The sequence below is a fragment of the Haliaeetus albicilla genome, chromosome Z, assembly GCF_947461875.1.
Source record: "Haliaeetus albicilla chromosome Z, bHalAlb1.1, whole genome shotgun sequence".
In the NCBI taxonomy this organism is placed as follows: domain Eukaryota; kingdom Metazoa; phylum Chordata; class Aves; order Accipitriformes; family Accipitridae; genus Haliaeetus; species Haliaeetus albicilla.
In genome coordinates this window covers 62099353-62120496 of record NC_091516.1, presented here as the reverse complement: position 1 = coordinate 62120496, position 21144 = coordinate 62099353, and the positions used below count along the sequence as shown (strand labels likewise).

At 44.4% G+C, this 21144-nt stretch overlaps 1 protein-coding gene across 3 annotated transcripts; it reads right to left on the bottom strand.

The window, feature by feature from the left end:
* Positions 1–821: 821 nt before the first annotated feature.
* Positions 822–20878, bottom strand: RNF20 (ring finger protein 20). 3 transcript variants are annotated; one of them, XM_069776622.1, is made up of 21 exons: positions 20784–20878; positions 18333–18393; positions 17914–18084; positions 17612–17779; positions 17350–17497; positions 17017–17199; positions 15659–15777; positions 12494–12640; positions 12228–12305; positions 11795–11914; positions 10339–10518; positions 10008–10143; positions 9201–9322; positions 8516–8913; positions 7821–7938; positions 6087–6236; positions 4912–5124; positions 3689–3814; positions 2469–2609; positions 2011–2112; positions 822–1792 (listed from the first exon to the last, which is right to left on the bottom strand). In XM_069776622.1, exons 3-21 carry the CDS (start codon positions 18040–18042, stop codon positions 1616–1618), a joined length of 2955 nt encoding a protein of 984 aa, XP_069632723.1. In that variant the 5' UTR covers positions 18043–18084; positions 18333–18393; positions 20784–20878; the 3' UTR covers positions 822–1615. The 3 variants fall into 3 exon arrangements, with proteins under 3 accessions (XP_069632723.1, XP_009914845.1, XP_069632724.1); XM_009916543.2 differs by lacking the exon at positions 20784–20878 and adding an exon at positions 20572–20667; XM_069776623.1 differs by lacking the exon at positions 20784–20878 and adding an exon at positions 20572–20587 and having other exon boundaries at positions 17914–18101.
* Between the last annotated feature and the right edge of the window lie 266 nt (positions 20879–21144).

Here is a 21144-nt window from a genome sequence, read left to right as displayed (position 1 = left end):
CAAAATCTACCATCAGCATTAGTATTCTGTTCTTTCTCCAACTTGACATCACAAACTGCAATCCAGGAAGCATCCTCCAGTGAAAGCAGAGAGGGTTCTGCTCTCATTTCTTCTACACATGCTGTAACAGAACTTAAGCCATATCACAAACTCTCAGCATCCCAGCTTTCCCTTGCAAAGATCGGGTCATGTGTTCCTTTTCACTTTTCACGATTCATAATAATTTACAAGGTTTAATTCATATTTTCTGAATGTTTTCAGAAAGATAAAAATAATAATGCATACTATAAGACAGTCTGTGATAATTGCCTTCGCTTTACTATTGTTTCTGTTATCTCCTACAGTGAATACAGGAAGGTAATACAGATTTTATAATTCAGGGAAGGGACACAGACCTCTGACAGTTGTACCTTTGAAGAAAATTAAGTTTACAGTAAAAACACTATGCCCTATGAAGGAATGCTGTAAATAAATGACTTCGCGTTGTGATTTTAGGAGCAGACTTCAAATACAGCCTTGCACTACAGGGAGCATAGAGACTCTAACCTATGCCATGTCCTTTCACAAAATTCCCAGCGGCCATGACAAAATGACTGCATAAATAATCCAGCATCTTGGACCTTCTGTTGTGCCAGGAATAAGGTAGGGAAGATAAAGCCAAAAGGACAAAGGTTGTTTTAGTTAACGATTTTTTGAAAACAGAGGAAGGAAGAAATTCATACCTACTTTACAGGCTTAAAGCTTGTCAAAAGTGTTTCCAGTAACTGGACAAAGGACAGGAGTACAGATAGACACTACTAGAGGCAAGAAAAACGGAAAAATAACCCAGACAACAGCTTTTATTAGGTTCTGTGCATTACAAGATTAATCTTTGTGGCAAAGTTGCAACAAAGTAACCCTTACAAATTCTCTTCTGGAAACTTAAGGACAATGACGGCGATGCTTCAACCTAGGTGAAGATGTCCACATCAAACAGGGTTCATCAGTGGAATGATATTTTCAAAGATTCTCCAGTGTCTTATCCTCCTCCTCTTCTGGATACTAAGATGTGCATTTGCTTTTGGGGGTAGGGAGGATGTTTACTAATGCACCACCCTTCACAGATTCGTGCCCTGACTCAGGAAGATGTCTAAGGAGTCACTCCACTGCAGTCTACAGATGCACCTGTTTATACAGTTTTTGGCCCTTTAATTGGGAAACTATTCACTCTCAGAAACACTACCATACCTTGATGGGATTTAATAATTAACATCCAAAGCAAACTCCTCAGATAAAGCCCTCATTTATCTCTGCTGCACCAGAGACAGCTCCCATCCCATCAAGGCAGGACTTCAGTTAGATGTTCCCAACTTGGCAGTGTAAAAGTGATGGATGGGCAACGTCCTCTGAGGCACAAAGAATCCACAAAAACTGAGGGCAAGAATAAAAGAAAAGGGACAAGAAAGAAACCAGGATCCAGAATCCATTTCTTTCCATACCCTAACCACACTTCCCAGAAGAGACTACGGATCAGCTGACAGAAGCACTGACTGCCCCAAAGGTGACAATCACAGAAAGTGAGGGAGGCTGGGTGGTCAGCATAAGCGGCAACTTTTCATGACACCAGTGGAAAGAATCAACCGATGTAGATCCTATGGAAGTCATTGGCACCAAAGGCAGCATTGCACTTGGGGCACTTACGCTGCCGGGTGTCATAGCGTGTTTTCACACACTCAAAACAGAAGACATGAAAGCACTTTGTGAGCACAGCATCCTTTTTGCGCATGTTACAGCATGGGCAGGTCAGGCGGGCCTGCAAGACAGAAACATTATAGTGAGGGCCCATTGCATTGTGCTAGGTATGTTAAAAGATGACTGAAGATGAAGGTCCTTCCATTCCTCGTAAGGAGAAGGTGGTTTCTTCAATGCAAGATAAGGCTACAATGCCAGAGTACATACAGGAGATGTCAAATACTGAAAACATGACTGAAGTAGAATTAAAGAGGGCAGTTGGTAGAGACAGCTACTCACCTTGTAATCCTTGATTTCTTCCATCAATATCTCATCACAGTTGGGAACCATGTCAGGCTTCTTAGTGGTCTCCAGCTTCCTGCGTAACCTAGAGATATCTTCCTGCATAAAAACAAGTGACCAAATAAATGAGCAGTATATTCTCCATCACAGCTTCTTCAGGGACCAAAGAGAACTAGCACCTGGCCCACTGTGCACCTAGCTAAATCACTTCACCCATACTTTCATCCCCAATAGTCCAACAGACTTACGACAGATTACATTATCATCTGGTGCTACATGTATTGTCAGTTACCAGTGGATAAAACCCGAAAGAGCCAAGACCCAATGAAGGTGAAATCAAACTGAGACTGGACCCCCAAAAAAGCACTGTAGCTGAAACCCACTCCAAGCTCAATGTACAAGGAGACAGACACCAAAGCAGACAGATACTGAAGGACTGTGCATGAGGTATATACCTCAGCCCTTTTGAAGTTGAACATCTCTTTCTCTCTAGTTACTCTGTTTTCCACAATCTCATCCTGGAAGTCATGTAACTTCTTCTGAGCCAGCTCTAGCTGGGCTTTCAGATCATCCGCAAGCTGAGCTGCATCCATGGCCTGAAAAAGAGAACCAGTATAGAAGTACCAAACATGGAAAAAGAGCTCTAGTGATTTCTAGTCCCTCTGCCTGGCAATCCAAGACTGCTCGCAGAATACTCCTCAGGCTGCTGGAGATCTATTTTTTCAATCTAATTTTGGTACTTCCAAATGGCATAACTGGAATTACTCCCTACATGTTACTTCAGCAGCAAAATATCTTATTATTAACAAGTTCTAATAATTTAGCTTCAAAATTCCTCTTCAGTACAGCCAACCCCTGTCATACTGCAATGCATGTGACTTAGAAAAACACTAATGACCACACAACTCTCTTCTTGTTCAAGTATTTTCAGCCTTCCACCTTCTACATCTTCTCTACTAAATTGTTTAGAGGCCGTTCTATAGCTGAACTAGATGGAACTGCAAGTCTTTATTTTCTCTCTTCACCAGTTCTCCTATCATTTTCTAACTGTCCCTGCACCAATGAATCTATTAGCCAAGTTCCCTCAATACCACAGATTGTGACATTAAGCACAAGTGATTGTGCTGAATTCCCCCCGATCTCCTTTTCACAGTGGTATTTCTGCTTTCCTTTCTGTCTGTTTTAGTGTCATTCCTGCATTTCTACTAAAGATTTAACAACAAAGGCAGCATCAACCATGAGACTTAAGTCTTGTTTTACTCATAACAGACCTACTTTATTGATCTTAGTCATTTGTTAAAGGTCTTAACATTCATTAGTCATATTTTCCTTTCACTTACCCCATCTTTCTTTTAAAAGCTTCGACCCCAGTTAACTTCATCTGGCTGCTGCCTCTCCTTTCACAACAGGTTTCCTTTTAAAGGCAGCTTACTTCAGCTTCCTAATCAGACTTTCACAGAAACACCTATGACCTGCTCCTCCTTACCAAAGGAAACACCAGTCTGCAATACTTTAATCACAACTCTCTTCAGGACTCCTCAGCCTTCTGGTATACCAGTCCAAAGCCAAGGAATATCAGGTTCTGTAATACCCATGAGAACTAGGAGCCTTCTATGCTTCCCACAAAACAACAACTCCATCTTACAATCCAAGAGGAAATCAAGCAATCACTTGCCTTGCGTTTGTTCATCTCCAGGGCCTGTGTTCGGAGACCTAGTTCTTTCTCTCCTGTTCCAATACTGCTTTGCAGTAAGTGTTCCTTCTCCTCCAGCTTACGTACAACCTGCAGCTGGGCATCCACCTTGGAAAGAGGAGATACAGAAGGCCTGAAATGCATGCTCTCCAGGTCTTCACTCTTGTCATTAAGGCTACATGCTGAAACTATCCCTGCCTCCCCATCACCAAGGAGTATCTCTTCAACTTGTCTTTTTCTCCCTGAACAGACACAACAGCAGTCTAAGAGCTGTAGCCAACACTTTAAAACTTAGCAGTCAAATACCAGCAACAAAGATGTCTTATTTTTTGAAAGGTGGCTTAGAGAATTGCTGCAAGGCAGTGAACAATTCCACCCTGGATGGTAGAATATATATGTAGAAGTACCATTATGACAGGAAAAAGACTTCCCACTTTCCTTCTCCCTCCTGCTCTCCACAGCAATGAACCTGTAGGACATTTCATACTCACGCAGCAGTCTCTGTTTCTTGCTAAGACAAGTCCCTTTGAAGTCTGATGCAGCATACCCAGGCTGATTAGGGGAACATTCCCTCCTATACTGATTTTGGCAGCAATACAGTTAATTCTCTTCATAGCAGCTCACATGGCGTTATATTTTGGATTTGGGACCAAAACAGTATCAATAACACACTACTGTTTTAGCTACTGCTGAACAGTACTTATGCAGCATCAAGACCACCTGTGTCTCATGCTGCCCGCCAGAAAGTAGGCTGAGGGTGCACAAGAAACTAGGATGGGACACAGCTGAGACAGCTGACCCCAACTGACCAAAGGGATATTCCAGACCATATGACGCTGTGCTCAGCAATAAAAGCTGGTGCAAAGGAGGAAGCAGGGGGATGTTCTGAGTTACGGTGTTTGTCTTCCCAAGTAACAATTACACGTGATGGAGCCCTGCTTTCCTGGAGATGGCTGAACACCTGCCTGCCATGGGAATTAGTGAATGAATTCCTTGTTTCACTTTGCTTGTCCGCACAGCTTTCCTTTAACAACTGAACTGTCTTTATTTCTCGCTTTTGCCCTTCTGATTCTCTCCCCCATCCCACTGTGCAGGAGCGAGCAAGCAAGCAGCTGCATGGAGCTTAGCTGCCTACCAGAGCTAACCCACAGCACCTCCACCTTCCCCCATTATTTCTGTTCTCCTCTCTCCTTCTCCCAGGTTACCTGTGTCTTCAGTGTCAAAACTTGGTCTGCCAGCTCCTCCTTCTCTTCTTTCAGCAGCTTGTGGATCTGGTTGGACTTAATGCGTTCTGACATCAGCTTGAAGTTGGCATCATCCTTCTCCCGCAGCTGCTGCATCAGGCGGATATTCTGCTCCTGCATGTCTTCAAAGGCTTGGCCTGTGACATCCATTTCTGACAGCAGGGCCTCTTCCTCCTGCAAAAGAATCACAGGCTCTGGCAAAACTGTCTCCTGTATGCCCTACAATGACCCTGAACATTAGAGGCACGAAACCTAGCAGAGCTGAAGGAAGATGTCTCAGTATCAGAGAACAGTATCTTCCCTGCAACCAGAAAAGAAAGCTCCCTAGAAGTCTGCACCACAGCAGAGATGCCCTGCATTAGGTGTAGAAAAGAGATTGTCATCTCCACAAGCATTCACAGACTGTGGCTTGTCTGCTGGCAAAATCAGCTGTGACACAGTCATTGCCAGAGCTGGGCAGAAACCAACTGCCAACTTCAGGCAGCTAGCTGCATAGCTGTCATATACACTAGGCCAAGAATTCTGCACGTGGACAACTCAACAGCTTCCACCTAACAGGCTGCCAAGCCCCTTAAACTCACTTAGGCCACTTCAACATTAAAGGAGTAAGTGACAAGATAGAACAGTTCTGTACTATAAGGAAAAGAATCTGAATTCTAAAAAACTACATGTCAAATCACTGGCTTGCCTCTCCCCTACTGAGGTGATCCTGCTCTCTTATCATTAGATTAAGCCCTTTTATGTGGAAGAAGATACGTCACGGTACCATGCACACGTATTAATTATACGAACAGTGCAGATAATACTTTTAAAAAAGAAATTGTAACCTCCTGCCCTAAAGGCTGATCCAGCCGTCTCTCCTCTGTGCTCTTCACCTAGGCCACAAACAACTAAACATTCCCCACCACCCCCACCATAAGCTTTGTGACACCCTGGTGGTGTGGGGTTTTTTTGATCGTCATCGTTTTTTTGGCTGGTTAGGTTTTTTCCCCTTCAATAAACAGGGACAAACCTCACATCTCTGGCACATACAGAGACAGAAATTCCTTCTCTCAGGTAACCTTCCTGGCTGTAACCTGAAGGCAGTTCCTTCCCAGATACTCCAGCCAAGACAGAACTTGTCAGAAACTTCTCACCTGCTTAGCCATGGCTAGTTTCTTCTGTAAATACTCAATTTGTTCCTCCACTGCTCGGATCTTGCGGAGGGCATCCTCATCAGCCATCTTTTTACTCTCCTTTTTCTCCTTGTCTTCCAATTCTTTCACCCTCTGCCTCAGTTCTTCCAGCTACAGCAAGGACAAAACAGAAGTGACACTAAACACAAGAATGTGGCCTGAACCTTGTTAAGAGCCTGTTTTCCCTACAATTCTCTGAAACGTTGGAGAAACTGCCTTCGAAGCATGGGAAAAGAAAATCCATCTCATCTTGACAGAACAGTGTATTACTGGCAGATGAACCATTCAGATGGGCTGTAAGCCCCAGATCTTGAGTTCAAAACCTTTGAAAATGCCATGGCATCTTTTATCAGAGTAGGAACATTAGTCTCTTGCAGTTGTGTATGTAAGGCTATGTGGACAGAGAGCATCTGCTCCTTTAACGGTGTCTGGTCAAGGACCTTTTTCAATACAAAAAGGGATAAGAAAAGGAGGAAGCCATACACAAAACATACAGAGGCACAAACCTGACAGACAAATGGTAAGAAAGACAGTGATAAGAACCAAACCTGGTCAGTCACACTAATTGGCAAGAGCATGTGAGAATGTTTATTCCAGCAAGGTTACCTAACTGTGGACCCTGTCAATTGGGAAACTAAGGGGGTGGGGAGCAGGAAAGGAAAAAAGACAGAAACAAAATATACAGAGAAACAGACCTGACAAAACAAACAGGGAGACAAAGACAAGAAACAAACCTCCACATTCACAATAGCTGATAGGCTACCAAGAAACTACAGGCACCACTTCCAGGAAGATCAACGTGGACTTTGCAACTGATAAAACTGTAAAGCAGGGGTGGATCCTGGAGTGGGAGGGCTGTGGGAATCGACAGAGCTGTACAAACCCAGGAGGGACGTGCAGGGATGAACAAATTGGGGTTAGACAGAGAAGGGTATACAAGGAGCCAGTCACATGTAAAATGTGAGCAGTCAGTACACATTTGTCTGGCTCAGCCCTGTGCATGATCACCACAGCCTGTCCTATCTTCTTGTATCTTCTTATTAAATATTTTCTTAACTATCTCTGTGTAATCTAACTCTCTACCCCATGTGTATGTGTGCTGCATAGAATAAGTGCTAGCTACAGGTGAGATGTGTATGTGAAGAAGGTAAGAGGGCCTGGGATCACAAGGGTACCAGACAGACAGAGAAGCCGTGCTGATACTTGACGGATCTGCAAATGCGTGTATGCTTGTGAACCTAGAGATTGGTATGTGTGTGCCTGCACTAGCAACATTCTATCTCTACCAGCTGAAGAGGAAGAAGGGGACTTGTCTGTCTATGCTTACGTTTTATGACTCCTGTATGTACATGCTGTTGAAGGCAGCACCTTGTCTGTGGCAGTCTGACTGGCGTGTCAGCGTCCTCTGTGTGTGTATGTCTCTGGGTCATGTGCTCAGCTTCACTACTGGTTGAATCTGCAACTGAGAAAGTGGCAGCCATGGCCTTCAGCCTCGGCAAAGGGATCATCCCTTCCCAGCGGAGGATACCCCAAAATATCCCTGTTCATTTCCAGAACATTCCAATCTCTCTTCTAAGTGACAAAGATGAGAAGAGGAACAATCTCCAGTTTTGAAGACAAAACCATCACAGTTCAGGTGCAGAGTATCCAAAGAGAACTTGCTAAAGATAAAAAGAGAAGAGAAATTATATTTACCTCAGCTTTTGCCTTCTTCTCAGCTGCCATCAGCTGCACTTTGTCTCTCTGCTCTTTGGGGGCAGAGCGGTACATATCTAGCAACAGTTTCATCTCCTTCTGGCTCTCCTGGGCCTTCCTGGAGACAGAGAGATAGACAACTGTGAGGAGACAGCAGGAAAGCTATGCTGTTACATATCCAGCATGAAAGTCAGAGCAATACTCTCTCCATCTCCCACATGGCATGCATATGGAGTCATCCTTGGCTCATCTTACCCTGGTAATGTAAAATAGCCAAGGAGTAAAGGCTGGAGGCTGAAAGAAACATGTTCAGGCACATATGGGTTGAAAAACCAAGAGAAGTGGGGTGGGGAGGAAACATCTACCTTAACGGCAAGCAACAAACTATCCATCTCTGCTGTGGTACTGGATCCAAGACAGGGAAGACTACTGTGCCCTTTATTAATAACCTGCTGCTGTAAAGCTTTATGCAATTGCTATGACAGCAACAAATAAAGACTGTTTGACCCACACTGTGAAGTATCTGGTTTGGTAATTCATGCTTTAGGCTACCATAGGAGAAATGTTACTACATTGTCCAAATCACAATCAGAACAGAGAGTGCCAGAAACCTCTCACAAGCTACAAGTCATCTCACACAAACACCACAGTTTGGGTACTACTCAAGCAGGAAAGGGAGGGACAACAACTCTTACTTGAGCTCAGCCTTCAGCTGCTTGATCACTTCAGCCTCCTTCTTTCTTCCATCTTCATGCTTCCCTTTCTCTTTCTCTTTGGACTCTCTCTCTTTCTCAGATTCCTTCTGCTTTTGCTTTTCCCGCTCTCGTTCCTTTTCCTTTTCCTTTTCCTTCTCTCTCTCTCTCTCCTTTTCCTTTTCCTTCTCTCGTTCCCTCTCCCTCTCCCGTCTCTCTCGTTCCCGTTCCTCTTCATCTCGCCTGGCCTTCATTTCATTAACATCTTCAGAAGCAGGCTTGGGGGCAGTCACTTGGGCAGAAGGATCATCAGGTTCCTGCTTGATCTCTGGAGGTTCCTCCTTTGTGTCTTCAGTGCTGGACTGGGACTGTAAGAGAGCACTACCACTGCGCGAGCGGATCTGTTGTGGAATAGCAAGAAAGAAGACACAGTAGAAAACAAACCATTCAGTTCTTAGCCAGAAATCTACCTTAACCCCCTTCCCTGGTCTTCCCAGATCCGTGCTTGTGTGCCTCCTCCATAATTACTACTACTTTTCATAGAGCACTATACAGCTACAAAGGAAGACCATTTTACATGCCATCCTGCACACCATAATAGAAAAGCTGATATTGCAGGCAAGGGTGACACCATTCCCACTTCTCCTAAGCAGTTTCTGCTCTTTTCTGGCATTTCCTGCTCTGATACCTTGCTCAAGTCAGATTGGGCCTCTCTCAGTTTGCGCTTGTATCTTAACACCTCTCCCTTCAGCTGGTGGTTGTGATTTTGAAGGCTGCTGATGAGATGACGCATCTCCCGATTAATTGGGCCTACAAAAACAGAAACACAACTGTAATAAACAACACTTTTGCCAACCTTCTGCAAGGACTTTCATGGAGATGGAGAACCAGCTAAGTGACAATGACAAAGAACCAAAATAAGACTATTATCATTCTGCTGAACAACAGAGCAACGCAACACATTTGCAGAAAAATGTCATGCCAGTTTTACATGCAACCATAAGTCCTTGCAAATTCCCAGTCCTAAATTCCCCTTAACCCTACTTTTTCCCCACATTCATAAGGGAAATGTGTCATGCTACAAAAAATCTCTATGATTTAAATGCTACTTTAGAAATAACTTCTTAATTTCCTCTGATGAAATTTGAAAATTACTGGTGGCCTATCCAGGTTGTCATTCCAGACTTGTAAATTAACCCGCCCCAAAGTAATTTTTAATAATGCAAAATACTCTGTCACGAACCAAATTATTAGCAAAATATATGTATAGTGCAACTTCTAAAAGGAATTCAGATAACATGGAACTGGCCTCCCATAAAACAAGTGAAGAGCTTTGGTTTTTTGAGATAAAGACCTGCCAGAACAAGTATTTAACAATAACAAAGAATCAAACCAGGTGTTTTAGTGCAATGCAATCTCTAATGGGCATTGGGGAGGTGGGGGTGGGGAGAGAGGGCATTTGTTTCTTTTTAAGCACAACAGAAAAACTCCCTACCTGCTTGTTCATTGGCAGCAAGTGTCTGTTCAAACTCTATCCTCAACATCTCATATTCTTTGCGGACTTGTGCCAGGGTGTCCTCTAGCTGAATCACTTCTGTGCGTAGTTTCTTGTGAAGGCTGACCTCGTCCCTCTGAGGAGTAAGAAAGGGACAGAAGTTGGTGCTGTGACCCTGGAGTATCTCTCACCTAATCAACATGAGGTACCAGAACAGATGAATTATTGCCAGGAAGATACACTTCCTGCAGATTCCCGGAGCCACCCAGACCCAGCAGTGATGGTCAATGGGATGACAATGTTCCCTAGTCTGATGGAGCAGAGGTGCTACCTCGATCAGTTCCACCTGGCGCTGGTGTGTGGTGCGGGTGCCATGAAGCAGAGTGCGGGCCTCATCAAGATGTGCCTTCAGCTGGAGACTCTCATTATACAAAACAGAAAACTGGGACTGCATGCAGCGATATTCTGGGGTCTCCTTCACAGCCTCTTCCACTGCTCGTCGCAGCTCAACCTAGTCAGGACACCAGAAAATGCCACAGAAAGAAAAATTATCTCCTTGTTTTTGACATCTGTTTTGCAAGGTGAACAGTGAATCAAGCTGCCACAAGCAAAGACAAAAGTAGAACTTTGATAGCATTGCTGTGAAGTAGATGCAAGTGATATGCTTCAGTATCCATTAAAAAAGTCTATACATTCTCTGTATGCACTAGGCTGTTTCTCTTGCATAGTCACATGACAAGAATTTTTGATTCTCAGCTTCTGCAATAGTTTCTCTCAAAGATACAAGCTTGGAAAATATGATATACCTTTTCAATGGATTTATTGTAAAACTGTAATCACCTAAATAAAGATGGACATATAGAAAAGTATAACAGAAAACTAGAGAAAATACATGAGCAAGTAGGCATCATGTTAGCTTTCTACCAGTAAGAGACAGAATGACTGAAAGGAAGACAATTGAGAGAAAGCAGAAATACAGAATCTGAACTTTCCTTACAAAAAAAGTTAGCAAATGACTGTGACTACCAGCAGTGAAATAGACACATATGTACACACATACAGCTTAACATTAATTAAGAGAAAAGGAAAGTTGTAAGCGAAACAGTGTTTCTCTCAAAACAAACTCATGTGGATAAACAGAACTTAGAGGTGCCTTAAGACAGTTTCTGGAATCTCATCTCTGAAACTTAGGTTATCAGCTCAGACATTTCTCATAACAGGCTAACATTTCTATTGATCACTGAGTATATGATATAGAGAATAATCTAAATTTTATGTACATTAGATTCACAGCTTTCTGTGTTACCACCATTAAGATGTAAGAAACTCATACACTGTTTCCTATCTATCCATTTTACCACACTGGGAAAGATTTAAGTTCATCAAGTCTTTCAAGAGCCTAGCTCTCCTACACAAGTTCCCTGACTTGTTTCAGTTCTTTGGTTCCACTTGCACAGGGAAGGTGGAAGAGGGATCAATACTTGTAAGGATGTGAAATTAGTTTTAACTAGACATCATTAAAATGTACCGAATAGATCAGAATGGAAAAAAGGAAATGAGAAAGCACTACAACTTCCAATGATGACCACATGATGTCACCAATGTACTGAACTGCAAGTTTAAGTCCCACAAACTTGCTGAATTGTACCTTGTACAAAATATAATCCAGCTAAAGAGCAAATACAGAATAGAACAATATTAATGAGGTTTTCAAGAGACACAGTACAGCAGGGCAGAGGGGAACCAACACCTCCATCCTCATCCTCAAACAGGTACAGATGTCTCACCTTGAGTTTTTCATTCTGTGTTGTTACTTCCTCAAGGTCCTGGCGTAGTTCCTCCAACTCACTGAGGCGATTCCCAGCAAGCTCTTTGTTCTCTTCCAGCTCTGCATTCATCTCCTCAAACTATTGGGAAGAAACTGCTCATAAATCCTATTGTTAATGTTATCTACTGAGGGTACTAATTAAGCAACTGTTTATACAGTAACAGAAATTACAAATTTAATAGTCAGGTAACATCACCAAGTGAGACAAAGTCTACTTCCATCAGGTCTGTTTTGTAAGTGGGAAACTTGTGCACAAACAAAATGGCTTGCCCAGAGTCACCCAGATTTGTGGCAAAGCAGGTATCTGAATTCTGTTCCAATATGTGGCCCTACACACAAGCTCTCCTTGATTTTATTCTTCCCCTTACCCACAACCAAGCTCCTGACATTACCTTGCGGGCATTTATGGTGATTGTGCCCCCATAGAGGCTGCTCCCAGCTCCATACACTTTGTAGCCTTTGGAATTTACCTGCAAAAAAGGCAACAGATTTCATCAATACCCAACTAAATGCCAAGACTGCTGATACAGCATATTCAAGACCAAAGATGGCACACTATAGATTCTCACTTCTCATAGCAAAGTACCATAAGATGATGTCACACATCTCAAAACTACACCCATTTCTCTGGTTTCCTAGCAAAGAGGATGGTGCTTACTCGTTCCAGAACATCTGCTAAGTGCCGATTGAGTCTCTGCTCTCTCTTACGTATCTTGTCAATATCCCACTGAAGGTCATCAATCATAGTCTCCAAAACAGACACACGAGATTCTGCTGTCTCCACTCTCTCCTGCAGCTTGGAGAACTGCAAGCAAAACAGTGTTTCAGCCAGCGTATTGAATAGAATCAACATTTTCCAAGACTTCTCAGTATTAATTTTTCTCTTATTCATCATACCCTGGATTTATGTGCTTTCCGCCCATCTTTTACTGTGGTGACAGACTACTCCATGAACTGCCCTGAATTTTACACTGGCTGAATCCCAACACAGTAATGATAAGACAAAACAGAAAATGGAAAAAGAGCAACAAACTGGTAATAACTGACAGAGTACAGAGGCAGTGACCTCAGCTTATTCAAAGGCTTTTTTTTTTTTTAAATGTTTTCAATCCGTATGTTCATCTACTCTACAGATCACTGAAGTGCTTGATGGTCTAACACTGAGCAAGGCCAGTGTTAACACAATTTTTAAAGGAACTGAAACCTCTGAAGCAAATACTGCCAAACATGAATCCTTTAATGACTGGGATCATCTTGCAATTAATGTTGTTACACTTTCATACATGACCCAGAGAAACCAAGGAATTTGAAATTACAGGGATGTCATGTCAAGTGTCTCAGATATTTACACAACCACGTTAGCATCACCTTACCACTTCCTCTGCTTTTATTTTCTTTTAAAATTACAACCATTCAACTCACTGGTTTGGTTATACTTTTTCATTCAGTGATGTAACAAGCAAATCAACCCAAATCACAGAAAAACTACATACAGTTCTCAACAACAACCTGTTCCATAGCCTTTGTTCAGAAGGGAACTTTCAAACCTTGTTGCTCCTGTCCCCCTCCAAGGCAACAGCCTGCTCTCCAAACTATGGTAACCACAAATTATTCTAGGAAAGACCTCTGAGAGACTGAAAGAGTTAATGTCTCAAACATTGTGGTGAGGCAAGTTCTGCTTAAAGACAAACCTGCACAGCAAGAAACCAAGGTGAAAAGCTCATCAGCTCAGACATCAGCAACAGGAGGGGGAGGGCCTGCTGGAGGGTGCACAGCTCCCTGTTCTGATAAGCTGTTCTGATACAAAGATCAAACAATGGTAGTGTCTGCAGGGAAGAAGAAGTTACTCCACAAACGACCCCCAAGCCCAAAGGCTCACAAACTGCTCATTAACCTGAGGAGTTTGGGTGCCCGCCTGAAGGAGGGGCAAGGATGACAAAGGGAAACAAACTGAAGTTCCGGGTGCGCAAGCCCACCAGAACTGGACCCCTTGGCTGACTGAACCAACGCTGGACCCAGGACTGGTGAAATCTTTCTCTCTTCCTTTTTCTCTCTCTGTCTTCCCTCTTTTCTTTTCCACAATCCCTACATCTCATCCGTTTCAAGACATAAATCACTGACCAAGTCTGAGACTAAGAGCAGATCCAGCCACCCCTGGGCCCTTCTCTGAGGAGGAGTCTAGAAAGCAAGGGGGTCTGCTCTGAACCTAACAGGAGGGATCTCCTTCTTCCCTGAATTGATGTATATGGTTACCCTGGGTTACACGGTTTACAGAAGTAGTCTTATGCCAATTCCTGTTGTGAGAAGCCCTGCCACCTACTATCACGCCTCCCCAGTTCAGTCTGCTTCTGTCATAAATAAAAGCTTTAACTAATCGTTCGGTGGTGTTTCACGTTAATTTAGCCTGAGGGAATTTAAAATTAAACACGATTCCCTGGTCTGTCCAGTCTGGGTCCTGACATTTTTTTGGCGTAGTCAGCAGGATTCCCTCGGTGTTGCTAAAGTGATCACTGGGACCAGGTCCTTACTGTGGCTCCTCTCTGAGAGGAGCCATACACAAGGGGAAATAGTCCTCAGAGGACTTAATAATCTGATTTTGTTGCAGTCTCCCAGGAAGGTCCGAGTGTAGAGACAGTCCTCAGGGGACTTGATCTGATTTTGTTGTGGTCTCCCTGGGAGATCCCACTGTAGAGATAGTCCTCAGAGGACTACTGAAAGCATCTAATCCCTGTACTTGTGTGTTCTTTATGGCCTCCCTGGGAGGTCAGACTGTAGACTGTATCCCTCTCCTAAAGGGATTAGAGGGCTACAATGTTCGACCCTCTCCCCTTGGTATGACTTGGGCTCGTAACAATTGACATGATCCGCAAGCTGTAGCAGACAAAATTCTCGTTTTGGCTAAAGAACGAAGGTTGAAGCAAGGAAAAGGGAAGGCGTTGGTTTGTGCAGTTTTAGGAGCCGCTTTGATGGCAGCAAAACAGAACAAATGCGTGGCCCGACAAGCAGAAGAGAAGATGATTAAATCCCTTCAAGACTTGGTGAAATCTTTGCAGGAGCAATTGGAAAATGAGATAAGGAACCTCTCCAACCAACTCACCACTGAGCAAGTGACTAACCAGAGACTACATACTGCTTTGACTGAGGCTCTGGAGCAGGAAAGAGTATTAAGAGAGCAATTAGATGAAACCCGCTCCCAGATGTAGATACAGGTGCTCAGATATCAGCACTCCGAAAAGATGCTGCCAACCCTAATCGCATAGTTGTTGTGGAGGAGATTTTAAATATCGCCAAATGGGGAACTTTCTTGGTGGGATGGGTAGCCGCACACCAAGGGGGAAATCACCCAGCACACATCTGGAATAATCAGATAGACTCTCTAACTCACTTAGCTACAATGGCAGCAGAAGCTGAAGAAGACGCTTGTTAGAGTGGTTGCATGTGAAGTGTGGTCATTCAGGGGTTAAAGATCTTTTCAAAGAGCCGGTGGCAGAGGTTGGCCTGTTACTCAGGAATTGTGTAATACGATCATTTCTGCTTGTAGTCAGTGCCAACCCGGCTAGAAAGACATCCCTTACAAGAACCCCCTCTCCACCTACGAGATGGGAAAGGACTCTGGAAGACTTGGCAAATTGACTATACAGAACCCTTCAAGAAGTCAGACAGGAAGCAATATGTTCTTGTTGCGGTGGAAGTGGTGTCGGGACTTACCCAAGCAGCAGCAGTTGCAACAGCAACTGGAGACAATGCAGTGAAAGGATTAAAGCTATGGTTCAGTTATCTGCCTAAACCCCAAAGCAGATTTCTTTCTCTCTCCTTTTTGTACCTCCTGAGACATGATTCGGTGCTTCTCCTGAAGAACATCAGCTAGCTCCTGCAGCCGTCCATTTTCATGGGAGAGGTAGGTGTTAAGCTCCAGGACTGCTTCTTCCATCAATGAAATATCTGAAAGATGCATAAAGAAAAGGAAATTAACAGAAATCAAGGAAGATTGTTTTAATTCTTAAACAGCAAAAAGAGAAAAAAGAAAACAGAAAAGGAAATTTCTGGTTTTAACTTCTGCCTACTGTATCTGTCCACCAGGTGGCTCCCGAGGGTCTGATCTCCAGCCACACAGAGCTTTGACTTGCATTCACCAAGCAAAAGGCTCTGCAGTTTAACATACTACACATTTCTGTCAGTTACCATCCCCTAATATCAGAGATCATTCAAATTGTGTCAGTATCAGCAAGACAGAACATGCCCTTGTAACCCAGTGACACCCTAATGCAGATCAAATTCATGCGTAAACCAGCTAAAACAGGTGGCTTGAGCTAACATACCAGCTGACAATTAGAGCAACTGAGTACAGGCTCACATTGCACTAATGCCAATGCTACTACAGAGTTTAAGACTGCCAGCTAAGGACAGTAATGCTTCAGCACGCTAATGCTAGACTTGCCAGAGCTCCTTAATCAAAGCATACAGAACACTCTCAACAGAAGGCAAACCAAGGATGAGTTGATATTTCACCTGAATTTTCATCAAAGATTAAAATTCTAACCTTAAGCTAATGAAGTTTTTCAGAGAGTCACCTGAGTGTAAATTGAATCTGCTACATTAATTGTCAGGAGCTAGTCATTTGGCTTTCTTCTGCAGAACTCTGCTTTGTGTTCAAAACTGACAGCTACACTAGGCATACCAAGACATTAGAAGGCTACCATTTTGCTCAAAACTCAGGGGAAACTGAGGTCCTGGTTATTCCCACTTCTTTTACTAAACTGCAAGTGAGGAGGACTCCAACATCAGTTTGCAATACTGATTTCACTTCTTCACTTGTAAGCATGAAGCCTTTTACACAGTAGCTGAGGACAGTTGGGTGACAAGGTTCAGCTGTAATCTGTAACTTCTGAGGTGTGTGAACACACTACTGGCAGAAACAAGCCTTTCCTTAGCCCAACACACTAAGCAGCGTTCTCAGCATTCAAATTTAGAGGCAGTTGTAATACACTTCTAGCGTATAGTACTAGTCTTTATTAGAGGTCTTGATTATTGAGAGTTTGGAAAGCTAAGCCAATTTATTTTGGAAAATAAATGAGCATGAGAAGGACTAGGCCTTAACGCTTACAATGCAGAATCATGTCTAAGCTGGGGGTAGATGAGGATTCTTGAGTATCAGCCAGGCATCAGCCACCTTGGTCATACCTCCACTATTCAGCTTGTGGGACAGCACATCCACTTTCTCCTGCAGCTTGTCGTACATTGTCACAATCTGGGCAACCGCACGGCGGGAGGACTCTACACGCTCCTGCAGCTGAGATTCTATCTCTTCACTAGTGCTGCTGGCTAGAGTGGCTAGGAAGGAGAACGCCGGCTCCAGTCCTTCACCTGGGAACAGACAGAGGTGCAAAAAAGTAAATGTCCTTTTGCAAGGAACATATCACGAGTCTTCATAATCTGTTACCCTTTAGAAAGGGACATCAACATTGTCCACAACTGAAATCCATCTTTTCCACTGGCTCCAACCAGGTGCCTCACCTCGTTCCCTCTCATCTTTGCGCTCCTGATTACTGTCCGAGTCTGGTTCAGGCTCTGGCACCACCAGCGCTTTTCTTTCAGACAAAAGGTCTCCAAGACCTTGGTCTAGGTCGAAGCGTTTAAGGATGATGCGGATATTTTCATCAAACTGAGTGATGGGACAGGAAAGACAAGACAAAGAATGGATATGAATAAAAGGAGTGAAGTGGAAAAGAAGAGACAAGAGAACAGTATATATAAAATAAAAAAGCATGTTACTAACCTGATTCCAGTATCGATTGATAATCAGCAGAGAGGCATCATCGGTGGCCTGCCGACGCTCCAGCTTCTCAATGTGCTCCCGTAGCTCATCTTCAATGGCTTGCCGCTGGTCCAGCATCTCTGCTAGTTTCCGGTTCTTGGTCTGTAGGGTCCGGATGTCCATCTCCTCCTGTGCAGAGGTACAAGTCAGGGCACATTGCACACAAGCCAGATCACTGCGCTTATACATAAATCAGAGAGATGCTTTTTTTCATCTGGAAACAAAAGTAAGAGGTTGAGTGGGGGTGTGCAAGGAAGACATACCGTTGAAGAAACGCCACCGAGCTTAATGGTCTCCACTGTGGTCCCTGAATCTTCAACCCCTGCCTTCTTCTCCGGAGGTGCAGAAGGGCCAGGCTCTCCAGCTGCCCGCTTATTACCAATTCCAGACATGGTGGCTGAAGCATATAGACTTCTCCTTTCCCTAAGTTCTTCCTGAACATTAAAGAACACTATTAAAAAACCCCAGCAAACACAATCAACTCAATTTAGGTTTTTTAACATACTGATCCATCATGGTAACAAGATGCTCCATACAGTACAGACCATGTAACTCAAAAGGTTTTGAAAAATACTGGTCAAACATTATGTCTTAAAAGACACCACTAGGATTAGCACTGCAAATAGCAAGTTGATGAGAAAACAATCCACTGCTCTGTAACGTTGAAATGGAAGCACTGTACCTGATCACACTCTGGAAAAAAATCTGCATGTGGGTTCAGTCTCTGCTTTTTTGACCTCTCCCTGTATTAACAAAAATGATCTGGGTTAGACTTTAACAAGCAACTGAGACTGTGTATATCTGGCACCAGTTCACATCATGCCAACCAAATTGTTCTTATTATATCAACATTCAAAATCAGTTAAAGCCAAGGGCAGCAACAGCTTGAAGATGAGCCCTGTAAGAGCTTATATAGAGATCTTACAAATCCTATGGAACTGAACAGCGATTCAGAGCCAAGGTTTGTAAAGACCCATTTGAAGAGTCTTCCTGTGTATCAGGAGAGACACAGGAGTATTTATCCCCAAGTTAGTGCAATCTGAAAAGCTCTGGACTACTAGTTACAGAATCACAGAATAGTTGAGGCTGGAAGGGATCTCTAAAGATCACCTGCTCAGTGCTCCTGAATAAAGCAGGGTCAGCCAGCACAGGTTGCCAAGGGCCTCGTATATTCAGCTTTTGAGGATCTCCAGAGATAGAAACTCGGCAATGTCACTGAGCAACCCATCCCAGTACTTCATGACCCTCAGCATTAAAACAGTTTTTTCTTACATTTGAACAGTATTTCTTACAGTTCCCTAAAATGTTATTTAGCAAAATAACAAATACCTCCTTAAAGAGTTTCCAAAACAAATATAACAGCTAGTGATGGAAAACAAAACCAATTAGATCTTCAGTAGATGTAAGCAGCATTTTTCTCCCATATTCACTGATGCTGTGCCAACTTAATCCACAGATCTCTAACTCCAAACTAAATGAAACCCAGAAGTAAATGAAACGCAGACCATACGAGTAAGATTTCTATTTTTCAGTTTAAATCTATAATGGCATTTACAGTTAAACTAAGGGTTACAAACCGAACTTGCCAGTTCTTATGTATTTGCTTTACTTGAGCAGGCCTACTGAAAGTAATAAGGCTAATGTACTTTTAGGATTAAGCTGGTACACTGCTTTGCCAAATCTTATCATTTAACAAGCATTTTTGCTGGGCATTGCCGTTCACCATATGCAACATAATATAAAGATTATTTCTAAATTAGTTACTGAAAGAACACATATAGCGTTCCTATAACCTGTCTTTTAACGTAAGTATTAAATACATCTGAAAATTAAAAAATAAACAAAGACAACATCCACTTAACCGTTTTCCTCCTTTGAGCAACAGAATTCGGTGGGCATTGATTTTAGCTAGAATGACTAGGCCATTGGAGGGGGTGGGGGGAACAGCTGTCATTTAAAAACATCTGCTACTTATGAGTCCAGCAAGCCACCAGTGACTACTGCCTTTCACATTTTTTGTCCATGGAAAGAATATTTCTTCCATTGCCTCCTGACACCATCCCTCACAGCTCTAGCTCCCCCTCTCCACACTACTCACTTCCTCACATACTGTACGCCAGGGCCTAACCCACTAAGTTTTCATGACCACAGACCTTCTCTTTCCTTTAGGAACTCAACCTTACCCTCAGTCCCAGACTAGTCACATTCTTGTCTCCCCAGACAGATCACACAAACTCACCAAAGACTGACTGTCCTCCCCTATTGTGGACTCAGCTTCGCCTTAATCCCCCTCTTATGATTAAAATCCTCTTACACAGAGACCAAAATACACCTCCACCTGACACTCCCCACACCTACTACTGGCCAAAAGTCATCCACTCTGACCACCATCAATCACCTGTAGAGATCAAACTTCCCCGGGCCCAATACTTAGCCACTCATCTACAACCTATGCCCACCAACCGTGTTTGAGCCCTTTAACATGCTCGTGGCACCTCTAGTCAAGAAACCTGCCAAAGCTCACCATTCAGCTTCCTGCACAAACCAGCCACTCTCTACGCTTTCATTTCCTGTTCATACAATCCACAGCCCCTTGGAGCTCCCCAAAAACCTGTCGTGGCCACCCATTCAAATCCCAGAGATGTCCCGGAGAGATACCACCCCACACAGGGTACCTAAATCTCCACATCGCCCACCAGAGACTCCTCTCCACGCAGAGCAAGAAGACCACTCCAAATCGCCAGAGTCCCCCAAGCACGTAAAGGGAGCCACGCCACTGAGACCCACAAACACTCAGGGACGTGCCCCAACACCTTTTCCTGCTTTCCACGCCCAGTGGGGACCCCCACTTATCCCACGCACAGCAGGGAGCCTCCCACCCCACCAACCACCGCCCGCAGATGGACACCCTTACTGCGCACCTCCGGGCGCTCCGGCACCGCTCCCCGGGCACCTCCGGGCAGCCCCACACCGGCCGCTGCTCCCCATGACAGCGCCACACCTACTCTCCCTTAGGCCCATCCCTTCCTCCACGGGTGTACACTGCCTCCCCCCCAATCCCTCCCCCTTCCCCCGCACCCCCACCTCCCGGCCAGCACCCCCCCCAAACACCCGGCCCGGCGGCCCCACAGACCCCCATAAAGGCCCCAAAACCGGCCGTCGCCGCCGCCGCCGCCGCCGCCGCTTTCCTTCGCCCCACCGGAAGCCGCTGCCGTCAGCGGTCCAATCCCGTGCGTGGCTGAGCAGACGTCACGCAGCGCCGGCGCGATGGGCGGTGCCCCTTCTGGCGGCCATTTCGCCCTCACCCGTCATGGACGCTCCTGGCCCCGCCGCTTGCCCTCGCTCGACATGGCCGCCGTTGCCATGGTGCCGCGGAGGCGTCTGACGCCAGCGCCCTTACCCGCACGAGAGATGGCTGCCGCCGCCCGGGCAGCCAGCCGCGGGAGGCGATGCACCCCCCTCGCCACACGCTCCTCCGGGCCCCGGGAGGACGC

Bases quoted from the DNA above. Each gene is read 5' to 3' on its own strand.
- RNF20 (XM_069776622.1), bottom strand. From the start codon at position 18,042: ATGTCTGGAATTGGTAATAAGCGGGCAGCTGGAGAGCCTGGCCCTTCT. The intron at 17,200-17,349 runs GTGAGGCACCTG...GTCTGTTCCCAG, and splicing joins CAAAGATGAGAGGGAACGAG to GTGAAGGACTGGAGCCGGCG. The intron at 12,306-12,493 runs GTAAGCACCATC...CCTTTTTTGCAG, and splicing joins TAGCAGATGTTCTGGAACGA to GTAAATTCCAAAGGCTACAA.